This window comes from Tyto alba, unplaced genomic scaffold, assembly GCF_018691265.1.
Source record: "Tyto alba isolate M040663 unplaced genomic scaffold, T.alba_DEE_v4.0 Super-Scaffold_38, whole genome shotgun sequence".
NCBI classification, from domain to species: Eukaryota; Metazoa; Chordata; class Aves; order Strigiformes; family Tytonidae; genus Tyto; species Tyto alba.
Window position 1 is genome coordinate 9,014,375 of NW_024881313.1, and position 26,957 is coordinate 9,041,331.

The 26,957-nt window shown below is 36.2% G+C and overlaps 1 protein-coding gene across 2 annotated transcripts in view; it reads right to left on the reverse strand.

Moving 5' to 3' along the window:
- Positions 1–4,904: 4,904 nt before the first annotated feature.
- Positions 4,905–26,957, reverse strand: part of AHR (aryl hydrocarbon receptor) — a 66,511-nt gene continuing 44,458 nt past the window's right edge. For both annotated transcript variants that reach the window (XM_042801799.1, XM_042801798.1), the window contains 8 exons: positions 26,004–26,093; positions 24,069–24,192; positions 18,361–18,491; positions 17,265–17,467; positions 15,475–15,584; positions 13,818–13,959; positions 11,744–13,004; positions 4,905–7,766 (listed from right to left, as the gene is read on the reverse strand). In XM_042801799.1, coding sequence (XP_042657733.1) covers positions 7,611–7,766; positions 11,744–13,004; positions 13,818–13,959; positions 15,475–15,584; positions 17,265–17,467; positions 18,361–18,491; positions 24,069–24,192; positions 26,004–26,093 — 2,217 coding nt within the window. In that variant the 3' untranslated portion in view covers positions 4,905–7,610. The remainder of the gene's footprint in view (positions 7,767–11,743; positions 13,005–13,817; positions 13,960–15,474; positions 15,585–17,264; positions 17,468–18,360; positions 18,492–24,068; positions 24,193–26,003; positions 26,094–26,957) is intronic.

Here is a 26,957-nt window from a genome sequence, read left to right on the forward strand (position 1 = left end):
TGTCTCAGACAAGTCTGGTCTAGGAATTTACAGCCGTCTCTGGGCCCTGTGCTGTGAGCTTTGGTTAGCAATATGGATCTCCCTGCAGTGCCTATAAAGGAGTTGAGAGCCTTGGCAGCAGTTCTGAGCCAGATTTGTCCTTCGCATGTCCTGTTAGTGACTTCAGCTACTGTGCAGTATTGAGGCAGGAGTCTGGCCACCTTGTTCCCTGAGGAAATGCGCAATTGCTCTAGCCCCAGAGCAACCATTCTTGCTATGCAGACTTTCACAGACTATCTAAACTCCTGGTCTGCCTTTGCCATCTGGGAGCTACCTGCCAAAGTGATTTGAATGGACTTTCATACTATACTTTGGCCCTTTCTGCAGAAGATACATAGTGGTCTTCATTAGGAAGAAGCAGAGGCTACAAACAACATTGATAGCATCTAAATGATAAGCTTAAATTGGTCTGATTCTGCTAGCGTCTACTGAAGCAAGTCCTATTCCAGGTTCGTATGACTCCTCAGAGTAAGTAGGCAAGCATGACACAAATACCCTGCTTACAAATATAAATAAATGAAAAATGTTCCAGGGGGGCCTCTACTCAAATCTGGATCTTTTGCCATGTTTCACTTTTGTCCAAATTTTATCATTAGAGAGCAACTGGCATGCTGACTTCAAAGCACTTTGAACTTCCACACGTTTTGAAGTCACAGCTGAATCAGAAAATCTGTCTTCCTCATCTGTAGCAAGAAACATTTTAAATGATGCTTTTAGATGTCTGCAAAACAAGAAGGGAATAGAATGAACTTGGTGAATGTGACTTCACACAGCTATATTTGAGGGGCAAAGCAAGAGTTTAGAAGCATGTTAATGATGTTTATCTACATTCTTTTAACTGATCATTTCCATATTTCTGCTGCTTAACAATAATATTCTTGGTCTGAAGTTCCTGCCATTGTTGTTTTACCTAGCAATGTTAGATTGAAGCATTAAGCTAGCAAAACTTTTCTTTGCCTGAGAATTTGCTTTTATTTATTTTATTAAGAACTATTGAGGGACTGAAAGTAGACTTGAGTCATAAAACTAAGTACATAAAAGTTTATGTGCTGATTATAAGTCTAGGTCTGAAGTTTAATGCAGATCCTTCTTTATATTGAATGAGGTGTCACAGGCTCTTATTAGCCTTTCAAGGTTTGATTAGATGCCAGTGTAATTAAAACATTCTTTGGCACATGTTCATGTGCCTTCATGATCACAGGCTGCTCTGTGTGCGTGCATGTGCATGTCACACAGCAATGCTACCACCACCCACCACGGACTCAAAAATGCTATACCATTTTGTCCAGTAATTTTAAGGACTTCTGCAAACAAAGTACTATTCTATTTTTTATAATGGTTGGCATTACTGTGAAGCCCTGACCATCTCTTAGGACTGTATTTGAAGCTCTACTGGTAGAAAGTCATTCTCTTCTCTACAGTTCCATTTATAAAGTGGAAGAGCAATTTGCAGCTCCTGTAGAAACAGGTCTCAGAGACACTGATGATTATGTTGATGAAAACTTGGAAAATATGTGCTTTAAAAAACATATATGGCAGCATGGACAGCTAAAATCAAAAGAAATAACCTCTCTGGTAAGACCATCTGTAGCATGTTTCAACTACAGAAATCCGTCATCTACTGTGGATGTAAAACAGAGTATGGAGGACAGGCTGGGTTTTTTTTGCTTTGGGGCTTTTACATTTAAACCTCCATCCAAAACTGATGACACTTCTCCCCTCAAGAGAATTAAAAAGATGCTGGTGAAGAACAGAATGAGTGCCCTAATTGCTGGGCCACAGACTGCCCCAGGCACCCAGCATCACCTACTGAAGAGTCTAGTTGTCCCAAGTGCATGCCCTAGCTCTAAGGATACAGCCCTTGCTCTCTCACTCTCAGTAATTAATGAACTATTTGTTCCGAGTAGAACAATTTAAGAGGAGAGTTTGTTTCATTTCAGGATATCCTATGAACCACTTGATCCACTTGTCCTTGATTTCATTCACATTCTAGCTCCAAACAAGGTAGAGGATGGAGCCAACTTGTGTGTTTTGCTACCCCATTAGTTCATTTTGACAGAAGATTTTATAGCTACTTTCTGTTAGAGAAATTTGTTTAGAATGTTTGGGCCCCACAGGGATGCAGGAAACACGTGGTATGCAACTACGAAGTCTTGGTAGCCAAGTAGCTCAGTGTTGCCAGGACCTGACTGGTTATGAAAGAATCAAGGTAGTTGGCAGCTCAGTAGAGACTCAGAAGATTTAAACTTTGCTCTTTAAAAATTATGGATGATGATTCATAATCTAGAAGAGAATACAAAATACCCTCAGACATCTTTCAAGTACATTAAGGGTGAGATAATCCTTTCTCTGCCTGCACTTCCCTCTAAAAACTTCACTGACGCAGTGTCACAAAGTAAATTCAATAGTTGCTTCTAGTTTAGCTCTTTAATTAGCAAGAAGCCAAGTTCCTCTGGCTCATACCACCTATCCATAGATGACAAGTCTTCCATGGTGAAGGAAGTCCTTTCGTCTATAGTCAGTAAAAAAGGGAAAATTTGATCAAAAATTTTTCATGTTTTACTTGTAATTTTGTAAATACAGGAGGAATTGTTACATTGATTACTATTATTATTATGCAGTATGAAGGATTTAAATTAGTCCCAACATCCCTCAGGCTTCCTCTTTATTATATTTTTTTTATAATGAAACTTCTAAAACTTGGATTGTAGACATCCAGACAGTTATGATTACATACAACCTTCAAAATAGTGTAAAAAAGAATCTGTTGAAGTTACTAATTTCTGAATATTGCTTACGAATTTTATTTGCAGCCAGGCTGGATTCAAGAGAAGACAGAGCCTGTTGGCTTCAGTATAACTTATAAAAACCACAGTAACTTTGAAGTTGAGGAAACTTTTCCCTTTCTCAAAGACTGGCTGCATTGGAAACTAAATTGTATATATCTTTGTTTAATGCTAATAACATTGCCTGATGGACCCTGACTAGAAAGGTTATGTTATAAAGAAACTTCATTATCCCATGGACCGATCACATATTTGATTTCACATTTTTAGTTCAATTTTCAAAAATTTTGAACTTAGATGCTGATGCCTTACTGTTACGGTCCTTCTTCACTTGTCAGGAAGATCAGCTTCAAGAGATAAGAGGATTTATAAAACATAGGTTCACCACAAAAATCAGTGCGCCAGAACTTGCTTGAGAAGGATGGATGTTGTTCTGGACAGCTGGCTCAGATTCCCTGGTAAGTAATCGAAGTGAATATTGCTCATGGGAAGCAACAGAAATGAAAGGGGGAAAAGTGAATGGTAGCCCATGCTGGAAATTATTTAATGTTCAAATTTTGCAGAGTATATGATGAATGGAATTTAATTATTAGTGTTAGATGTCAAGGTGCATTCTGGCTGTCTAAAGCTGCTTTGGTCTAGTATTACTTATTTAGCACTAGAAGTGTCAGCTTTCAGGGAAGGATGCCTAGGCAAAGAGGGAAGCAGGAAGGAAGAGAATTTGTCAACTTAATCAGTAGACAGAATAAAAATATTAAGAGTGGAATCAGGTCCTTATTCTAGATAGTAATTTAAGCCAGTTCTCAGGCGAACAAAATCACCTGAGAATAAAACAGCTCGCAGTTTAAGTGTGTGAGTGGGACATATGGGTCCTCACTAGGAAAATGCATCTCCAAAAGAGCTATTTGGGAAAGCTGCCCTCTGACAGAGCCTTGATGAAGAGGATGACTTCTACCAACAGACTGCTTGAGCTTATGACACAATGGCCTACTGCAGGTTAGGTACCACCATGGTTGCTAACTTTCATGTTGAATTAGAAATAAAAGTAGAACTCCATAAATCATAAAGAAAATGGCTTAATCCAGAAGAAAGTATCTACCTCCTTCAAACAAAACTGGTCAGGGAGGGTCTTACACTTCTGGAGCAGGTTGATGTGGCTTGAAGGTATCCTTTTAACAAATGCAACAGACTACAAACAAGGACAGTCTGTGTTGCTTATATTACTGCCTGATTATTTCCAGATGTTACTTAACAGACCTGCAGCCTTGATGAATTACTCTTGTATCTTAGCTTGTCTTTTTGTGCTATGCAAGAAGGGTAAACAAGAGGACCTACATCCAGAGTTCATAGACTAGTACTGATTCTGGATAAGACCTGTGTCTTAATACATTAAGAGATAATAGAGTAGTTGAAACCAAATAAATTCTTGTCCATCTTGCCACTAAACCAAAGAACTATTGTAAGTTTGGTAAACTGCATAAAGGATTACAGTGAAACATTTGATTTAGCATTACAACTGATTTTAAAATATTATCATGCAAAGCCAATATAGCATACAGGAAACAGTAGTATCTGTAATTAGAAATAAACTGACAGAATTATTTTCTTAAAACCACTATTTATGAAATAGCAATAAACAGCAGATAGGTCACCAATGGCCAGCTACAGATCTCAAAAGAGAAAATGCTTCTTATATTTAGCAGCATCTATGCAGAAGTCTATTCCTGTGTCAGTACTGTTCAACTGTGAATTTACTGTCACTAAGCAATGAATATAGAAGCCTTCCAACTGCTAATTGTAGCTTACTATTTACAAAGTTTATTTATAAACTCATTTTCATGCAAGTATAAAATACTAATTCAATGGACAAATACACATTTGTTCACCACTAAATTATATACATTGTATTTGCATCTAATATTCAGAGAAGTGCAAAGTCTACAGTGGTGTAAATAACAACAGTTTTGTAAACTATTAGATGACGAACTCTCAAAAGATATTAGTAACTGTATGATAATGGTTTTTTTCATGTACTGCTGAAATCAAACATTTTTGCAGTAAAAGAACATACATTTTTGCTACATTCAAGTGATTATTTTATTACCATACATTATGTCTTACAAACTTTACTGGAGATGAGCAAGAGCACTACAAAACCATACCTTAACGCAAGAGGTGTATTGCATGGTATGTGTAGGCATAGCAAAGGAGAGGTAAGAAATGGAAAGAAAAACAAGCTAAGAAAACTTGTACAAAAATGGATAGTAATACTGACTAACACTGCGTTATAAATCTTACTTATAACAGACCTGAAGGGCTAATAGAGATCCAATTCAGAAACATCTGTGCACTGCAGGTACAGTTTGGTGCAGATCAAGAGTGCACTAATACAGTCAATGTTGTACGCATAAGATAATGCACAAAATACGCTGATATGCATATAAACAACAAATTTGCTTACAGTAAGTAGGGCAGCACAGTTGTAGTACTGCATCCTTGGCACTTAGTGATAGGACAACATGTATTTGGTTTAACTAAATTAATAAACAGGATATATACTAGTTTGTAAGATGTAAAACATACATTATCCCTTTGAACCTTCTGGTTTTACAGCATTTTTCTAATTTTCAAGTTCAAATGCAAACATGATACACTAGCTAGATATGGAAGACGTTTCAGATATTGGCTTAAAACAAGACCTTCAATAAAAAAAATACAGAATCACAAATTAATTCAAATGATATTAATTAAATCTGTAACTGATGTCTTGTGCTGAAAACAAAATCTGAAACGTTTGGAAAAAAAAAAAAAACAAAAAAAACACAAAACAAAACAAAAAGCAACCTTGTAATACAACCAGCAATTTCTTTACGGACTTTTCCTGAATAGTAATTGTTTCCTTAATGTCCCTTTCATATACAGTAATTCACTTAAGAGAACTGCTGAAGTTATTAATCTGAAAAGCTGTAACTGAATTAGAAGTTTGGCCTAGCATATCACATGATACAGAATGGAAGAAAATACGCTCTTCTTCAAAGAAAGCATGTTTCAGCTATGAAAGGATTTCAATTTTAAGCGATTGTCCTTGCATTAAACAATATTAACAACTGTCTGGAGGGAGCTGGTTTACTTTTGCCTGTTTTAAACAAACTGGCTAAATTGCCATTTTATATTATATATAACAAATGTAATAAAATTGTTCTTAACATATAATGATGTAACACTTTAAAATTAACTGGTTTAAAATATTTTACAAAGTTGTTTTATTATATATGAACTGTACAACACAAGAGTATGAAATATTTTGAACATATACACATTTATGTATTTTTCACGTAGATTATTATTTTGCACCAAACATTGGTGTCTGCAATTCTAACAATCCTCTCAGATAAAAACAAAACAAAAACCCAAGATGTTTTTGTGGATGTGGATTTTTTTTCCTGAAAATAAAACCTATTACAAGGAGAATTTCTCTAAGGACTTTCTTCTTTTCCCAATTTCATATTTTTTCACGAAGCTTTTCAAATGGATCAACATACATAAAAAGAACAACGTCTCTGTACTTTGCAGTGCAATTTGCTAGGGATAAAGTTTAAACCAGTGACCCTTTCCCCACTATGAACATTGAAAACTGCAGTCAAAGTAAACATCAATACCAATCACTATTGAGACTCCTTTCCCCCATATTTAAAATGCAATCCTTTTCAATATCCATTTTAATGAAAATATTTGCATAGAGCAGCCTTGTATTATTTCTAAAGAACATTATGAGCATTTTAACACAAGATAAGGCACATGTTTTTCAGCATTAATAATCTAAAACTAATCCTGAGGATCTGCTCTTCCCCCTCAGCAAAATCTGCTCTTTTAAAATACCCTGTATCACCTGAAGAAAGCAGAAAAGCAGTATAGAATAAACCCAAACTCTTTAGCTGAACTAAATTCAGAAAATTAATAACTCCTGATAATAGCGTAACAAATCCACAGTTAAAGAATTATGTCATTCTCTAAACAAATTATCTTTGGGGGTAAAAAATAAGATACATCCAGTAGCACTGTAGATGTTAGATAAAAGTTCACATAATACGGATGACATATATAGTGAGTTTTGCTAAAATAAGTTCCCATCAGAAACAAGGTAGCTAAACTGTGAGGCACTTAAGGTTGACAAGAAAAGGAGGAATGCAAGGGGTCTGTTTCATAGAAAACCTGAAGTTGCATATCATATCCTTGTATTAAGCCTTCTATTAAAGTGCTAGAAATGGAGACTTAAAACAAAAGGATTTAAATATAAAATAAGTGATTAAAGAGCTTACTATGCATTAAAATTAAGTGCTTTTGATTCTCATGAATTCAGAGCTTTTAATAGTTTTTTAAAAATAAAGTCTGGAAATAATCCATGTGTGAAATCATCTTCCTTGTGCCATCGATGCTATCTGTAAAGTGCCCAATTATTTTCTAAACAACAAAACCATTTGCCTTATCTTATGTTGTATAGCATGACATAGTCTGTAGTACATACGTAATCCATACTGCAATGACACAGTCAATCTGATGGAAAACAGCACATGTATACCTTTAGTCAGAAGTTTTAATTCCACCCGTCACTCTAAAAAGCCAGGTCTTGGATTACATATCCACCAGTATATAGTGCAACCAACCTCATATTCTCAAAGTGTAATTTAGCTGTTAAAGTCCAATGCTCAAAGATAGACTTATCAAGCTTTTCCTCAGAGCAGCCTGACGCCCAGACAAAATCACAGATGGAGTTTTAGATCTGAATCACATAAATCCACTAGATGCCAAATCGGAGAAGGGTCTGGGTTCTGTTGGATGATGAAGAGGCTGAAGATGTGTGGCAGTTTGTGCATTACTGATCACATCTAACTGAGAGGGGTATGCTTCATTTACATCTCCTCCATTGAAACTGTTTTGGAACTGGCAGGAATAAAGACAATATAAACGGTTAATATGGGAAACGAATTTATTGATAAGTTTTTCAAAGTCCTCCTAAAGACAGATTGGATGAAATTATCCTTAAATACAATGAATAACATTAAAAATCCCCCCCCTTTTTTTTTTTATGGTGAATGATGAGAAGTTAATTTGCATTAAAGTAGGCTCTGAATCATCAGTGAAACTTACCTATGTTGAAGTCAGTGGAAGTCCTACTTCTGGCTACCTAAAGAATCGCTCATCTAAAATGTAATATAGTTTCCATTTGTAGAAAGTACAATCTGACTGAGCACTCCTAATTTCCTCTTCCTGCTGTTCCATTTTGAAAGCAACCTATTTACATACTTTCACGTCTGCAATGGGATCCAGACTTCACAGCTCTTCCAGGAATGCACATGCAGTCCTGTTAGGAAGCTGAAGCATACTGCATTCCATCCACAGGCTGAGCTGTTGTAGGGTGGGCTTTTTCGACAAACGGTCCTCATATTGACAATGCCAAGTAAGAGCAATGAATGGCTTTCATCAGTCTTGACATAATTGTTCATAGGATTATTTTAATCATCTGATGTAATGCTTCCTGTCATGCTATGTTAAAGTCACTTTATCTACAAAATACTTCATTCAGTCATGCAAAGAAAATACAACAAAGTGTTTTAAACATTTCCATCATCTCTCTGGGAGTAACTTATATTGTAAGTACTCATTCATTCAAGGTTTGTCCTTGAAAACATATATTATACAATCATTCACTCATCTATCAAAATATGCTGGGTTTTGGAATATTTTTTTCCTTGTACGCAAACACAGAAATTTGACTAACTGTGCACAGTTTTTCTAAATATTTAACAAGACTACACCCATCTGAATTATCTTTTTAATCAAAGTTGCCATACTTCTAAAGACAGATACAATAACATAAGCTAGAATTACTTCTGACAGAAGCAGAGTATTCCTCATTAACAAGATGAGCATGCTCATTAAAATTTCTAAGACAGTTGCTCAACACAGAACCTAGTATTCAGCAAGGTTTTTCCTGCTTCATAAAGGAATACTGATCTTAAGCAACCAAATTATCTAGGGCCTTTCTGTCCTTCTCCATCACTGAAAGTGTTTTTAGACTACATTAGCTATGATCCTACTGCAATTACAAGTTAGGCAGAAGGTCAAGGCCGATGATCACAACAGACCCTTCTGGCCTTCTAATCCCCTCGTCTTTTCACATAGAAATCGATGGGAGTTAGAAGGCTGAGGAAAGGATAGCAACCATGTCTTGGGTAGCAATGTCTATCCCCTCTCTGGACTCCAGCTGCTGACAGAGACATCAGCATGCTAAATCCAGCCACAAAGACTGCCCTACTTTGGTTTGGCTGTGTGAACATAGGCTCAGACAGAAGTATCCTATCTACTTAGCCACATCCTTACTAAAGTTACCAACTGTCAATAAAATCAAACCTTAAGTTTTTTATCATAATCAGTGACACATCCTCCCTATTTATAATAATGGATATTATTTGCCATCATGGCTTTGGCATAGGTGATATTTTACAAGATTACTTCAAGTGTGGCAGCTATCCTGACTTACTAGTTCCCATGGGTTCACATATTTTAAAGTTCTTAACTCCTCTGATAGAAGACTAAATAGAATTCTCTGTAATATATGTATATATAAATATAGGGTTATCTTTCTCTGGAGCAATGACATTTCTAGGTAAAAAAAAAAAAATAATTCTATATTAAAACATTTCCCAACAACTTTGGTTTATATAGAGCCTTACTTTGCCCTCAATCTATAAAAATGTTAATTGGAAGATGTGACTAGAGGTCAAAACTGAGTACAGACTGACAAGAGCTGTTGGGTTTTTTTCATGTGAACAGTATGTAGCAGTATGGATCGCAGAAGTCAGTGCTATTTGGTTTAGGAACAAGCAGTCCTCCTCACCCCGCACTGCACCCAGTTGACACACACAAGTTTTGGACCCACAAGGACTTGGAGATCAGCTATCTACAATCACTCTTTTACAAAAGGGGCTGGGGGAATAATCCTTCCTTATCTTATCAAGAAGTGCGCTCCTCTTTTGAGCTCATTTGGACAAACGTTCAGCAGTTCTCTTCAGAGGTAACATGCACAAGGGTAACATCAGTTCTGCACCAGGCTTCTGCTTATGCAACGCTATCCAGACTCACACAGCCTAGATGTACCATAGCAAGAGGGGCTGAACTTCCCTCTTAACAACTTAAGTCAGGACAACTTCTCACAAAGTGGCCTTTGTTCATTTTTTTTTTTTTTATGACAAACAAGTTATAAACGCAATATTATTACTGCAGCACAGCATTCTAGTAAATATGAAGTAATAGATGCATTCATTTATTACATTCAGACATGCTGTCTTAGTCATTAAACTTTTTACAGATAAAAAAAAGTAAGCAATAAATTAACAAAAAGCGGTGTAACAACAATTATTAAGGCAGCATAGCAACAAAATAACCTACAAAATAAATGTATTTGAAACCAACCATTAAAAAGAAAGAAATGGAATTGCTTCTACACTGGCTGTTCAAAACCAACGCACCACACCAGTACAGCTTTTGTGAAAAGAACAATTCTATACTGTTATAGGGATGAACTTGGATGACCCTCGAACTGCTTCGTAACCCTATTATCAAGCACTATGAAGGACTAACAACACTGACCACAGCTGGGCAACTCACAGCCAAGCACTGTGCAAGCTTGAGCACTGCAGTTTGCCAAAGTCACTTCGTGCTATTTCAGCCCTTGGGCACTCAGGCAGAAACTATTTGTCTTGCTGAACTGTCCTACATTTCAGCTAAATTTCTGCAATTCTGCAATTATATTTTTTCCACTAGTGAAGCAGTTTTAAAAAATATATATGTGGTACTTGCATTAAGCATAACAAAAACCTACGTATGTTCTGGTTGCACTCCTCACCTCTGTCTTGTGTAGGTTAAATGCCAATTAATACTTTAATTCTGTAAATGCTTATGCTTGTGCATAAGCATTTGTAGGATCAGTACTTTAGAACATTAACTGAGGTAATAAAAATAAATTGTGGCTCTGTACTTGAGCAGCATTAACAGTTATAAAATACTACAACTTAAAGTACTTCAACAAAGGTTATTCAGCATCCAGAAATGTCTTAGTATTTGAATTTTATTTCTAAGTTAATTTTACCTGTGAAAAACTGTGCTCAAAACTGTAGTCTGTGCTACAGCCAGGCTCCTTTCTTCTACCACTTTTATTGTGCATTCTCCTTTATTGTGAAAAAAATCCAGTTCATCTACTGTGAAAATAATTTCTTCCTGCTCTTTTGTCTTCAACAGACAATTTAGACAGCAGCTTGAGGAACAAGCTGATGTTCACTTATGGCAATATAAAAAAATATTTTTGCAGTATCTTTGTGTGTAGAAATGCAATAGTTCATAATATTTCATAGTATTTATATGATATTATAATCTGATACTTTAAGCAATCCTAAGATCATTGAAGAATCTGAGTAGCTAGAGAACACTAATATTTTAAAACCAAGATATTTTTCTGTATCCTTACAACATATTTCATAAAAATGAATGTGCGAGACAATATTACTAACATCATTCCACTCCTCTAAAAATGGTATGCAAGCAAATTCCAAGCTTTTGACCAAGCTGCTTTTCCTTTGCTCCTACTGGGAAAATTACTGGTAGGTACAACAGACTAGTTCACTCGCTCTTGCTTTAATACTGCCAAAGAGAGCTACCAGCATGTGGGTATGTGTACATAAAAACTTGACCAAATGCAACTCTCTTCGATCTAATGAACAAATAAAGCAAGGGGATCCACACACTACTAACCCATCAGTTTCAAATTTAGCGATTTAATTATGACAATCTCCGCATCCCAGTACAAAACAATAAAAACACGATTCAAAATGCAACTAATGTAGCAATGCTGTTTTCCTTACCTTGTTCAGCAACGTTTGTTGACTTGCCATCATAGGATCATACTGCATTTGATCCACGCAGCTGGGCTGTGCTTCTTGAGTGCACTGGTACATAGAAACAGCGCCTGCATAGCATGTTTGTGGAGTTAGCACAATGGACTCAGAGTTTATCCCACAATCATGATTTTCAGGGACTTGCTGAAAACAACTGAGAAAATCCTCCAAGTTGGAAGAATCAGAATAGGTCGATCTGTCAAAACCTGCTACAGGAAAATCCATTTGAGCAAAATTAGAAAGCTGTGGCATTGTCTCTGGGGGTTGCTTGTAAGGAATAAACTCTTGCCTACACGCATAAGGGGAAGTGTTAACTTCTGATTTGTAAGATAACTCAGATGTAGTGGCATGCATGCCAGGGAATACATATTGCTGGGGCTGCTGCTGTGAGCAGCTAACAGGCATGCTGGTGCCAGGGCTCCAATTTGTGAACATCCCATTGACTTGCATATGTTTCATCTTTTGACAGAGCTGCTGCTGCTGTTGCTGCTCCACGAGCTGTTTCTGGTGCTGATGAAGTTGATGTGGATCTAACTCTTGCTGTACCAAGCAACCTTCATTCTGGACCAGGGGCTGCTGCTGGTTACAGCCTGAATATAAGAAGTCAGACTTATTTAAGGAATCCTGAACATACGTTAGGATTTCATCAGTTATGTCGATGTCCCCAATATCATCCACACCAGATAATTCCGTTTTAAAAAACTCCTCATCCTGCTGAATACACTTTAGATCTTCAAAGTCAATACCCAGATTTTTCATGATGCTGTACAAATCACTGGTTTTGTTATCTTGAAAGAGCGCTGCACTGTCTTCAGGAAGTGGAACAGTACTGCCCTGGGAACACTCCATTAGCTCCCGTTTGAGAATGTTGTCATTTCCAGCAGGTAGAAGATTATCTGTCCAGCCACTGCTAACAACACTGCCCAGTTCATCCCTGCTGTCTGCAAAGAAGTTCCGCTCAAAGGAAAGTTTATGTGATGCTGGTGGGCAGAGATACACAGACTCATCTTGCCTTAACATGGCACCTAGGAGGGAGTTTGGATCTACAGTATCATTGTGTAGAGTTGCTTTGGTTCCTTTTCCTGTCATGCTTTTATTCTTTAGCTGAGATGGATCCATAAGGCTCGACATAGGGAAAGATACCTCATATAACACAGCCTCACCAGTGGCAAACATGAAGGGCAACTTCATGTTACGCTTCCGTAGATGTTCTGCCCCTTCTTCATCTCTGAAAGTAAATCATATATATAACATTATATTGCAGTACTGAACAGTTACTGTAATCTTTTTGCCCCCTGGAATGAATATTTAAAAAACCCAAACTAGTCTATTTGTAGGCATTTTTCAAATTCCTAGCTACTCCAGCTCAATTTGGCTGAGTTAAACCAAGAAGCAGATTATGAAATAAGGAGCTTATGACTGTAATACCACCTTTACACATTACATTTGTAATTAAATCTAGATAGCATACACCATTTTCTGTGCATTAGGAGCTGAAATTAAAATAAGTGGGCTTTGTTCCATGAATTATATTTTTCTTGGCATAGCAAGTAAATGAATACTTCAATACCGAAATATCTCTTTCTCTTCATTTTGCATACTCCCTAGCAAAACTTATTTAACCTGTATAATGCTGAATTCCGTATTATGTAGAATTTAGTTCAGCACCATAAAGGAATTAGTTTCCTTATGTTATCTGTTGTTTCTTCTACATAACTGCAGCTGGATTTCTTAATTTTTGCTAACAGGGATATTGAATTAAAGGTAGGTCGGATGGAGTAACTTGGTGCTTGTACTGCTGCTCTTACTCATTATATGAAATAAAAATGTCTAAAGTTTTACACATAAAGGACTACGCCAAATAAGTACTGAAATATCAGAATTCTTTTCAATGTTTATTAGTGAATTTAAAGAGGTTTTCTTTTTGGAGTTCGGGATTTAAAGGGTGTTTATTTAAAAGTAAAGAATTCCTTTCTGATTATGAAGAAGCTGAAAAGTTTTCAGTTTTTGAAGTATCCTGCTTTACACAATGATGACTTACGTAAGAGGTCTTTGTGTGGCAATGATGTAATCCGGTCTTCCATTTTTGTAGACAAGACGTGCATTTGCCTGTACCCAGGCCCATCGATTTTCTTTGGTTAGAAGCCTAAATACAGTCATTCCACTCTCACCTGTCTTCATCACTAGAATGAAAAAGTAAGCATACTTTTTACTGTCCAGTGAGCAAAAATAGGAAAATCTGGCATATCATGAAAATAATCCCATTTGTAGAGCAATGTTACAAATCTCACGTCCTCAAATCACCCATTTCTGTGTGGCACTAATGTATTCCTAGTGAAATGGAACCATCGATCACTTTAAGATGTCTAATTTACTGGTAAAATAAAAGACAAAACTGCAAGCAACAGTAAGAGATCCACCACAGATTGACAACATCCTATATGGAGCTTCATCCATGACTTCTGCAATAAAAGAAACTAATAAGTACTAGAACATCTAAACGACAAAAGCCTAAATCTTTTACATCCAAAAAGTGACTATTACTTAAGAAACTAGAAGACACATTAACTCTCAATCCATTTTTTTCCACATTTTGACTGTTTAACGTAGAGGTGCTTCAAAATCCATTACTTTTCATTTCCTATATCACTTTGTTATCACTGCTTGATAAACATACTACATTTTCATTGTACATTGCAGAAAACACTGCATTTCTAGATAGAAAAATAAAATAAAAAAATTTTAGGAAAGTTTAAGAATCCTAACCAAAATAATCCTTGCTACAGGACTTCCTTTTTGTTTTAGCATCAGAAATGGAGCAAAATGAGTTTTAAGACAAGGCTTAAAACCAAAATTTCAAACCAAGGTTTCAACCAATTCTATTCTGGAAATATTTTCTTTCTTATTCTTTAACAAACAAACAAACCAACCCACTGAGAGGCAACAGTGACTGAGCTATACCCGACACAGAAAACCTGCTTAAGATAGGTTGAGAACCAATCTAATGAGAGGGGTTATTTAATTATATATAAGGGGGGAAAAAAGGAAAAAGTTTTTCACAAGAAGTCAGTAGAAAAGGAGAAGCACCATAATATCTTGAAGATGTTTCTGCAACTTCCAAAGACAAATCTGTTACAGCTAACAAAAAAGTAAAGAAAGAAGTTGTCTACTAAATAGTTACCTATCAGAAAACCGATAGTTTTTTCCTTAGTTTAAAACATTATACTTCTCTCCTTAAGCTGTTACCTAAACCAAATCAAACTGCTAATAATCAACACCAGAAACATGTAGGACAGTAGCATGCTAAAGCAGAGATTAATTTCTATTAAAAATCTTACACTGATATCAAAAGACAATGCTTTATTTGACTTCCTAAGAAGCTATCTTTGAAATAGTCCCTTTGCCCAAAGGAAGTTGTTGAAATAACAGAAGTTGGGTTGAGCAGAGAAGGAAGTGAGACAAGCGAAAACTGGAATATATAACATGTTATAACATATATAACACAAAAGGGTCTGGATAGGAATATTAAATATTTCTTCATCTGGTGTACGTTTTTATAGGAAGGGAAAAAAATATCACATGAAATGGTGTTGTTTTTGTTAATGACTAATAAGTAAAAAATACTTCATAGTATTTTTTTCAGTATGAATATAATACATGCTTTGATTTTTCACCCTTTCTTAGGGAATGAAGCTTACTTCGGACATGATTTTCAGCACAATAAAGCATATCAGCTGCATGCACAAACTGGTATCCAGTTCCTCTCATACACAGTTCAGCTTCGGTGTATCCCAGGACAATCTTTCCTCTGGAAGGCAAAAACAAAAAATTGCGACACTGCTCATGAACCAATTCATAGAATGAATGCCAAGCAAGGTAATTATGGCTAGAACATTTCAGACGCAAATGCTAACTACATTTTGTTGCAATATCAATTATATGCAGAAGCATGACAGTTCTAAAAAAATAAAATTAACAAATCATAAAAATTTTACTAGTCCTCCAAGTTGCCTTCAGTGACTAGGAATGGGTTCACAAAATTATTAGATCATTAAAAAAAGACTACAGTTCAGCTGGACTCTGAATTCCATACTTTTGAACATATTCACTTATATCAGGCAGCTCCTATTTGTTGCAATAAAAGACATTGCTTAACCCTATTTCATAGCATTTACCTACAGGTGCTTGCATGTAGAATTAAGTAGGGGCTTATCTTCAGTTAACTGAAGTTTCTTGCCTAAATTAGTATTTTTAATAGCTTGAAATTCAAAACAGGGCATATCTCAAACTACATCCCTTTTGCTGTCGACTGGTTTGGGAACCCTGTGTTTGCATTTAAGCTTTCTAAGATACGCCTCAGAAGAATACTGGCAATAAAATCATGTTTGACCATGGTAGCCAAATTACAGTACTTTACTAGAGGTCAGGGAGATTAAGAACTTAACAGCATTTGTGTGAGCACTGTGAGATGCATGCTAGAATGAAATAGTGCAAAAAGAGACTGTAACAATGAAATGGAGATGCAAAGATAGGGGGAAAAAAAAAGGTAAAAGTAGGGATGGGGAACAATACATGCAAAAGTGTAAAATGTGACAAAAACTGAAGGTTTCAAGTGAAGCATAATGAAAAAAAAAAAAAATCAAGCAGAGGAAAGAAAAGCCTGTGTTAACATTTTGTTAACTTTTGCTCATATCAGTTTATAGAACCCAAGAAAAACATTTTGGTTTATCAGTAGACAGAATACAGAGTAATTTGACTCTACATTATCATATCAGTAGACATGGAAATCCATATGAGATTCCACTGAAAATGAGTCTGAAAGCTGAAAGCATTATCAGTGAAGAATAGGAAGGAAGGGAGAAAGAAGGAAGGAGGCCAGAGACTTTTCTTTTGATAAAGAAGCATCTTAATGGCTTCTTGCCATGTTGATGCAGAGTTATGTTATGTTGATCTAGTAATGCAATAGTGTTTCCAGTTCTTCTTTAGAGAAAAGTATGGTTTGAAAATGGATAAAAGTCATAGTATAAAAAACCCCTTAATTTGTTTATCTTGAAGTAAATAGCATTTCTATTGTATTTTACATCTATTTTAACTGAAGGAGAAAATACGCATATAGAAGATAATGAAACAGTTGTTCTATCACTTCTAAAACCACATTTCAACCAGAGTTAATCATTAAGCTTTTCTTCTTCCCTTATTCATTAGTATTCTGTCTTTCAGGTTGTTTTGTTTTGGGGGGTTTTGGGAGGGTTTTTCTGTTTTGCCTTTTAATGATTGAGAGTCAGAAAACAATATGCCCTTTCAAGGAAGTACACTATGACAATTCCATTTCTCTTCCTAGCAGTGCTGAAGTGATAAATCTTAACAGTTCCTAAACAATCATCTGTATCAACTGAAACAGTAGCCAGCTTTATATTTCAAATACACATTTGAAACCTATCTCATCAGCAAATTGTTAAGAGTATTATATGGAATGATTTACACCTACTTTGCATCACAGCCAGTAGGTGTGAAATCCAGTTTGTGTTTAGTTCTGAAGATGAAGTTTTTGGTTCGGATTTCAAGGATAGATGGTGGCTGAAGGGGAGTAGCTACTGCAAACAGAGCAAGCTGAGGAGACAAAGTAGCACCATCCTTCCCTTTCTTATTTTGTCCATGGAGAAACTTCAATCGTCCTTGAAAATTCATAGCCTTAGGATGAGAAAAAGAGTAATTGTTATATGTTAGACATATGTAAGAATAAGTTATTTCTGTTATGATGTAAACCAGGTTTTTATTAAGATCCATCATAATCAAGCTTTGTAGCATGGCACACACAAAAGTTAGCTAACAAGTACAAAACACTGTTGTCATACCCCTCAGTGTGTCACTTTGAGATCTACTAATAAACTCACTGCAAAAAGAACGAATGGAAAGATTGTTTTGTTAAAAAAAAACAAAACCCAAACAAGTATGTTATAGCAAATGCCAAATGGATCTTCTAATATTCTAATGAACATGGCATTACACATACATACAATTAACATAACATTATTTCTCTTGCATTTCTGTCAGTCAGTAGTATAAAGGATGCAAATGTATACAACTGCAAAACCCTATGTAAACAATTCTGTTGGTAAGAAGTATCACCTTGAGGGTGATAAACTCCTATTTCTTTTAAAATCTACAGCATTAACAAACGAACAAACAAATGTATTAAAAGAGCAAGCACAGATTTTCCCAAGTAAGGGAAAACTATGGTTCTGCTATTTATTATGACTTAGTGCATCTAAAGATACCCAACAGAAAATAATCTCTGTAATGCTTTTTTATCCACAAATCACATAGTACTTTACAAAAGCAGATGCTTATTCATGTTTCACCAAGGAATCTGAGCCATGAGAAATGAGAGAACTTGCACCTGGTTGTAGCAACATGGTGAAGATGACACATTTAGTGCCACTATTTGAAACATACTGGTTCAAGCAGCTCAGATATCTATGGAGACTTAACAAATAAAATAAGTTTCTGTACATTTTGTAAGGATAATGCAGATTTCCAACTTGCAAGCATATGCGGAAGTTTTTACATAACTTCATACTCACCAGGAACCCAGATGAATTATCCAGGAGGCATCGTAACCTGCAGATGAAATTCCTTTCCATAAAGGAAGAATTCTCTGGAGGAAGTTGGTCTGGGTTATAATAGGTTGCTGGCTGTGAAAAGCCATTATCTCCTACAGGAAAGGATTATTTATAAGGATTATTTTTAGAACACCTAGTGAAGGCTATCTATAACAAATCCTCTTCCGTCTCATAAACAAAGTGGTAGGTCATGACCTAAGCAAGAACAATGTAAACTGGAAACATCCTCAGAACCTATACTAATTACAACACTAGGTTAAATATCAGTTCTTCTAATGGGATTATGCTTTACAGGCTACGGTATTTGAAAACTGTATGGAATTTTTTTTTTTTTTTAAGAGGTGTTTTTTGGTGTTTTGTTTTGGGTTCTTGTTTGGTTGTTTTGGTTTTTTTTTTTTTTTTTTTTAGATTTATTCATTATGTTTGTCAGCAATCTAGATTCTGAATCAGTTGCAGAGAGTAGAGTTCTCAGCAGAGAGCACACCTATGTTTCTGCAATGGCAGGATCTGCAAAAAGCATAGTAATTATAGGAACTGAGTATTCAAAAGCTCAGCAGGTGGTATCAAACTGTGAAACTGTCACTTTCCAGACAGTCAGGTGAAAGCTGTAGCAATAAATAAGAAGAAGCTTCTTTAGCAAACTACCACAATAAATCAATGTACTTTCTTTAATAGATGTAAAAACTCCCTACCAAATAGTGAAAATATTTCTGGGCTGTGATGAACAGGAAAACACCATAGTTACTTCTCAGAGGAACCTAGAATACTTGTGCTGTGTGGGTTTTGCTTGTTTGTTTAAAAAACAAACTAAAAAACAAACCAAAAAGACTCAGAAACATGATTGATAACTAGGATAACAACATGATATTCTTCTGCCACTTCAGGACAAGCACTTGCTGCTAAACGGCATTTAGAGAACAGATTTAAACATTTGGAATATAAAGTAAAAACAGAAGGTAAATCAATAAACTTCTGATAGAATACATATGTTCTGAATGAGAGTACATATACAGAGGTACCAGAGCATGTCTACTCACAGCAAACTTAACAAAGTGATCTTGTTTGTAATGCATCTAAAACCCCACAAACTGGCTGTTGCCTAGGAATTCATACATGCATAAAATTAAGAAAAAGCAGTGTAAAATGCTATTTTAGAGTGCTAAATACTCTGTAATTTTAAAAATAGTCCCCATTCCCCAAGAGAATTGGTTGCCATGTACGGAGAAAGAAGAATACAAATTTTAAGAAAGAAGACATATTCACCTTCCAGACTTGGAGATGAAGTCAGGGAGAGCATGTCACTTAATCACACATCACATTGTGCTCTCAAACATAATTTTGTCTCCTGGACAGCTGGAAAAACTTATAGCATAGGCGAGGTGGTTTGTACAATGGCGAATCAAACTCAAAGGCAAACAGATCATGACAAAAAGCCGGTTGAATTTAATCTCCTGTTAATTGAAGGGACTGAACTTGAGTCAAATGAGATTGCTGATGGCTCACCAGGAGGCCTTGCAATCTAAGGCCATGTAAATCCAACAAAAATGCTGAGTTATCCATCTTTTTAGATAAAATCAGGGGATACCTTTTTTTTTTTTTTCTTCCTTAAAAGAGCTGCTATGCAAGGTCAGTTTTGGCTGAACAAACTTCAAGGTAGGCAGTAAAGAAAAAGGGCCCTAGCTGATAGTGTGTATGAAAAGGGATAATCTGAAAGTACAGCCATCTACAGAACAGCATATTGGCCAAAGCCACCATTGTGAGCTGATCACACTTGTACAGAAATTCAGACACTTGTAGTCCAAGATAGTTACCACCTAACTTTGATATTAGAAAATAACAAATTCTCACACTTGTCATATGGATGGTTCTCAACAGCCAAAAGCAAACTTACTTCCTTCCTATTGCTGCCGATTTTATTTTTTTTTTAATTGCCTAATTGCTGGTAAGAATTTTCAACACTTCTCAGGCAGTGCCTCTCCAAGGGGTGATGAAATGGGTTAGATGCTCTCTGAAGAAGCAGTGATTACGAAGGAAAGTCAAAGAAACAGTTTGCTGATCCCAACTCATCTTTCAAAAAATGCCAACTCTTACATCCTTGAGAATGCACACATATACATAACTCAAAACCGTTAACACACTGTATATATCAGAATTTGTGTTTCACAAATACCAGTGCCAAGGAAGTCCAAGGAAGCCACTAGTACTTTTTTTTAATTTCTCCAAGCAATCCCAATTTTTGTGTTCCTTTTCTGTTGCCACAATTTTATTCCTGAAAGACCAGCTACTACTGAGAAAGGTGCCAGCTAATGAGACCAAAAGAAATTGGTATCAACAGTTGGCTACTCTCAGAAGAGCTGACTAGAAATGCTGCTGGCCAGGCAGGAGCATATTGAGAGCACTAAATAGTTTAGGGTACTTTAAAGGTCCTGTGTCTGTTTGTTCAGTCGATTCTTTCACTGAGATTAATGAGACTATGGGCAACTTCATGGAGGGCATGTAGTTTTGGTCCTCACTATACAAAAAAAGATGTGGACGGAATCCAGGAGGGCCACAAAGATGATCAAGGGACTGGGAAGCCTGTCATATGAAGAAAGGCTGAGAGAATTGGGTTTGTTCAGCCTTGAGAAGGGAAGGCTTAGAGGAGACCTTAGCACCATGCTCCAGGATTTAAAGGGTGACTACAAAGAAAATTGAGACTCCATTTTTACAAAGAGTGACATGGAGAAGATAAGAGGTAATGGTTACAAATTACTCCTGGGGAGATTCCAACTGGACATAAGAAGAAAATTGTTCACAATGTGAACAATCATCCACTGGAATAATCTCTCCAGAAAAGTGGTGGATTCTCCAACACTGGACACTTTCAAGATTCAGCTAGACAGGGTGCTAGGTCATCTTGTCTAGACTGTGCTTTTGCAAAGAAAGGTTGAACCAGATGATCCTTGAGGTCCGTTCCAATCTGGTATTCTATGATTCTGTGATTTAATCATCAGTATCAGGGTCCTCAAAGAGCTCTGATTAAGTCCTCCAACTCAGATAAATCTGGCCGAGGAGTGCCTAACGAGTGTAGCTCTAGTATCCAATATGCAGTTCAAGGCTTTCTGCTGGCGTCCTTGGCATTGGTAGGCATGCCCATCAACATTTCTGTCACAGGAGCAACTCAGTGTTATTCTTTTGGTAAATGCAGAGTTGGAATTTGAATGCAGGTATTTTATCTGACTTCTCCCAAGTGTCTGTCAAGTTCCCTGGTAAAATGGGCAGGTCCCAAGAGCGACTAAGGCTTTGGTAGAATAAGCACCACAGTCTGCATCTTGAAAGATGAGGGGGAACAGAACACAAAACAGGAGGGAATGGGTTTCAAGCCAAAGCCTCCTATCTTCGTGAAAGGAATACTGCTGCACTTTCCCAGCCAGACAGGAGGCAGAGAGGTTTTAGTGCCAGGATCTTGGAGAAGTGACTCACTAAAGAGTCTTACAGAGCATCTGCAATCCCTGGAGCAAAACTACCAGTTAATACTACAGGGGTTAGAACCCACTTCCCTCATGAAGCTCACACTGGATCTCATCAACACCAAGGAGCGATGTGCAGAACATGCTGTGCATTAAGTTCTTCTCTTTCTTTTTAACCTCAAGACCATACACGGTTGCATAGCAAGCGAATTTTAAAAGATAATTCAGACTTAGGGCCCCAAAGCAGATACTTGGGACTGAAAAAATCAGAATTTCGCAAACTTCTCTGGGAACATGACAAGACTGGGAGGAGTGTCTGGGAAACACATGAACATCAGAGGAAACCAGGGGTCTAGGGGCATACCATAGTATTGAGAGAGAAACAACCAGCCCAGGCTAACTGAAGCAGAATTAGTTTCCAGACTCAGGCTGGAATCTGCTTAAGCCTGAGCACAATTATATCTATAAATATCTATATAATGCTAGCTGAATGTATTTAAAAATAAATTAATTAAATTAGCAAAAATGGAGGGGGTTCTTATGATCATATCATTATCCTTTATTATACATCTGAATTCAGTTTAAAAAATCCTCAACATCCAAACATTTTATGCTACTTGAGGTCCAAAAATAATTAGCAGCTTTTAGTAAGTTGGAAACACAAGGTACAAAACAAACAGTTGTTTGTAATCCTGCTCAGTACTTCCTGTCATTCAGTCACAACTGATGCCAAGTCAGCCTGACATCATACTTTTCATATACAACCTTTTGTAAATTCATACTCACTTAAGCACTATAGAATACCACTTTAAAGCAAACAGTCAGCCATCACATAAAAACCTGGTTTCTGAGTGCCAGCAGCTGTTTGCTATACCAAACTGTAATATTAACTAGTTGTGTAGCATGTTTTCAATTGGACCGTGTAGATTGATCCATAGGTGATATAACAAAGTTGACCACTAAATGGAAAATTGAAATATACTGAGCTGAGCACCAAACAAGTAAAAAACATTTGCTGATTTTTATTTCTCTATCAAATCATGGCATTTCCATACTCCAAAATATTAAATATGAAATTGTTAGAGTTTTAAATCAAGTTGCTTCATGAATGGTAGATTTATTAAAAAATAACATGTAATTTTTCCAGATTAAAAAAATTAATCTATAATCAAGTAACTGACAGTAACAGAGCACTTTACCTACCTATTTAAACAACTGTTGTTCAAAAAGGGGCATGACAGTTGTCTCAACGGCTTTGTTGTCATTATGAGGCAGACATATGCTTCCCATATTACATATAACTATCTGTACTGACACATCGTTGTTCCACTATATAAGCAATGTGTTTCTCCTTAGTTGTTTCGCAGTATAGCAGGTCACTTAAGCATCAGTCAATAACACGTGACAATCTGATGCTCTAACAAGCACACTATTTGGTTTTAAAGGCTCATCTGTTTCATCTTTTATTCCTCTTTCCCTTTTCTTCCTAAGAGAAGTACTGGTCTATGTTGTAGCCCGCATACAACAGTGACAGATGTGGAAGAGAAACTCTTCCATGACCAGGAACGCATTATTCTGTATATTAACACTGTAACCAACACATTCTTAGTCATTAAATGGATCTACCAGCCTGAAGAGCCTAAAGAAGCTGTTGTCTGCTGGCCTTCCTAAGGTAATAAATTTGATGATATGATTTGTAACCAGTAGTAGCAGATGTAAAAAGGCAATCATTACATCAGAGAAATCACTTTCTCATTCAAACAGTGATTAAAGACAAACCATATAAAAGAGGGCAAACATAGAAAATGTCACCAAAAGAAACTGTCTGCTTATGACTGTCCTCTGTGCAACATAAACATGCAGGATTACTTGCTTTGCTTTTTACCACAGGACTACTGATCAGACATGCAAGACATTCAGTCATTTATGCTCCAAACTGAAGTCTCCCAATTTAAACCATAATTAGTATTTTAATGGTGCTGTGCTACGAATAGCAGTGCTTATTTCAAGTGCAAAAAAAATAGCAATTCCCACCGTTGGCTAAACACATACATAAAATTCAAATAAGTCTAAAAGATATTATGTATTTCTTTGTTCACATAAAAGAATCTATACTTTTTATTTACACAAAGTAAAGAAAGCCCAACTAAGCAGAAAGTAAAGAAAGCCCAACTAATCCGAAACTAAACAGGCAAATACACAAACTGGCTTGATTCTCACCTTGTATGCTTGGTCCAGAATCTGCAGACTGAGCAGGATTTAATGCCCAGTGTAACTGTCGTTGAAACTCAGGTCTATCTTCTGTGTGAATCAATTCAAATACACTCTGGTGTATAATATCAGACTATGTACAAAAAGGAAAAAGGTGGGAAAGAAAAAGAGTAAGACATTTATATGACAATATGATAGAAGTTGTCTGGTTGACAACACTTCTATGGATATAGCAAAATCCATTTTGGTCAAGGATAAAAACATAGATTTGCATGCATTTGTCAAAGCTTCACCAAACAATTTTTAGCATCACAGAGAAGAATTTAGTCACACCCATGACTCCAAACATGAGAAACAGTAATAAAAAATAATACTACCTTAGAAAAAATATAACATTATATCAAGTATTTCTTTACCTGCTTTTATCTAACCAAGCCTGGAACTGTTATGCTTAAGTTTTGTTTAAATCATTTAATTTTACATACTTGTAATTAAAGTACTTGCCAGCTGGTACTTGGACCTGACTCATTCTAGGTGCTACAGAAATACAAAAGAAGCCAAAGACCCTGAACCAAACAACTTCCAAAACTAAGACAAGTAGATTATGAACATTGGTTTTGTTTTCCCGAAAGCTTTGTCACTTCTTAAGGATGCACTGAAATCTGTAATTATTAAGCACTCATATCACCACCAATTGCATGATTAGGAATGTGATCTAAATGGCAAAACTTCAACAGCCAGGACCAGTGGTTAAAAGAAATTAAGGGGAAAAAACCCACCAAAAATATTAAAAAAAAGCCTCAGTCAACTGAGAGGAATTAAATTACCTGTTTTCTGCATTGATCGAAAACCCAACCATTATATAAACAGAAAATATTTAAAATAAAACGTAGATCTAAAGAAATTAAGATGAGCTGGCAAAAGCAGAAGGCCAGCTCAAATTTTGCTTTGATGAATTTCATAAAAGAATCAGTATTTTTCAGAATAAATTGCCAGAAATGGTGGTTTTTGTTACTTTAAGACTTCAGTTCTATATCATGCACTTGATTTATTAACATTACTATACAAATTTTATGCCCAATTTGTTTTCCAAGCTTTTTTCCTTAATTCCCCTGCACCAAAAGAATCCTTAGTCCCAGGAATAATAATGTTTTGTTTAGAATATTTTCTTTTACACAAACATTCCCCAATCTCTTATCAGTAAGCTAAAATTGCAGACCAAGCAGTGTTTCTCCCTATTTTTAGACAGCAACTGAATCTATCACCATCCAGTACTCAAAGATATAAATTGGTGACTACGACTAAGATTCTATCATCTTAATATAAACCAATCCCAGGAGTTTTCGAAGGAAGGCAACATGTGCCACTGGGTCTTGGTCTTTACTACTTTGGTACCTGGTTTGCAAGCCCAAGAAAATTAGCCATGTGATCTGCACCGTAAATTGCAAATAACAAATGCTTGTTTTGAAATAAGTAAGTAAACAAATTAAGTAAATACAAGCGAGAGAACACTAAAATTCTAAAAATACTAAAATCACTCAGTTGATACGTAAAACCTCAAGGCATATGGAGTTAATTTTGTATTAAAGGTTTCTATTAAAATAATTACCTTCTCATTGAATTATGTCTCACTCAGCATCATAAACTGGGTAACACCACAGTATAAATTTCAAACAGTTGTTCCAGTAAAGACTAATTAAGTGTGAAAATTTCCTATCTTGCCTAACTCAACTTTGGAAATTATATTCCTGTTGTGCTTGGCCTGAGGTCCCATTTCTGCTATGTAACCTGATAGAAAAGTAATATGGTTTCAAAGTAATACAACCTGAAGTACGTAACTGAGATTTTTATTACACAGACTATCAGACTGTAAATATGAACACTGATGCCCTCTGAAATTAAGCAAAACCTCTGCAAAAAAAATAGAGGAAAAAATAAACTTACTTGTTGGAACCCCAAGTAGTCTTGGATAGTAGAAGAGACGTAAAAAACCAGAGCATCGGCCGTAACAACTAATACAAAACCATTTAATGCCTGGGGAGGAAACACACCAATCTGTCAGCTTCAGAGACAAAATTCCAGATAATTATTGTGGCTGTAAGTCTACCTATAGCCTAGTCTCCCAATAAAATGTGAAGCATGCAAAAACATATCATTATTTAACAGCATAAACTGAAGGATTCTTCACTGAATCTCTCTACAGTGTATGTGGCACAATGACGAAAATCGCATCTAATGAAAAAAAAAAGAAGTTATTTTGGAAAATTCAGGGAAGAAGCCAAACCCTGTTGTTGACTTTTAATTACTCTTGACGGTAGGAGGTGAAGGACAGCAGTATGAGCAACTATAAGTTTATCAACCATCGTTCACATTGCTTGTGTGGCTCAAGCCTTCGGTACACCGAGCTGCCTGCAGCACGAACGGGAGCCATGTCACCAACCCAGTCCCCAAATCTGTTCTATTCATAGTGCAGATGGGCCTAAGTGGACAGGAAATCAAGAAATCAAGATACCCTATATAGTCCAAGAAAACATTTTATAGCTTCCTTAAAATAGAAAACCTCTGCACAACCAGACTGCTGCAAGTAAACAATGTTTTTGAAGAGATTTCCCCCTCCATGAAGCAGCAGACAAAGCGGCTCCTTACACAAAGTCACGCAAAGGGCATTTATCTGAACTCCCAATCAATATGGTTCATGGCAATTGTTGTGATAGCAAACAGTACATTTGTGACTTGGCAGCTCATCTGAAAGGTGCTGATTTACTTCTATGGATTTCAGTCATGGTTTAACAAAAGGCTGTCTCAAGGGACTGGATTAAGTATATTGTGCCACTTAATTTCCTCAGCTGCATTCAAAGTCAAATTTGGCCAGCTTACTCAAAACACATTTTTTAAAAG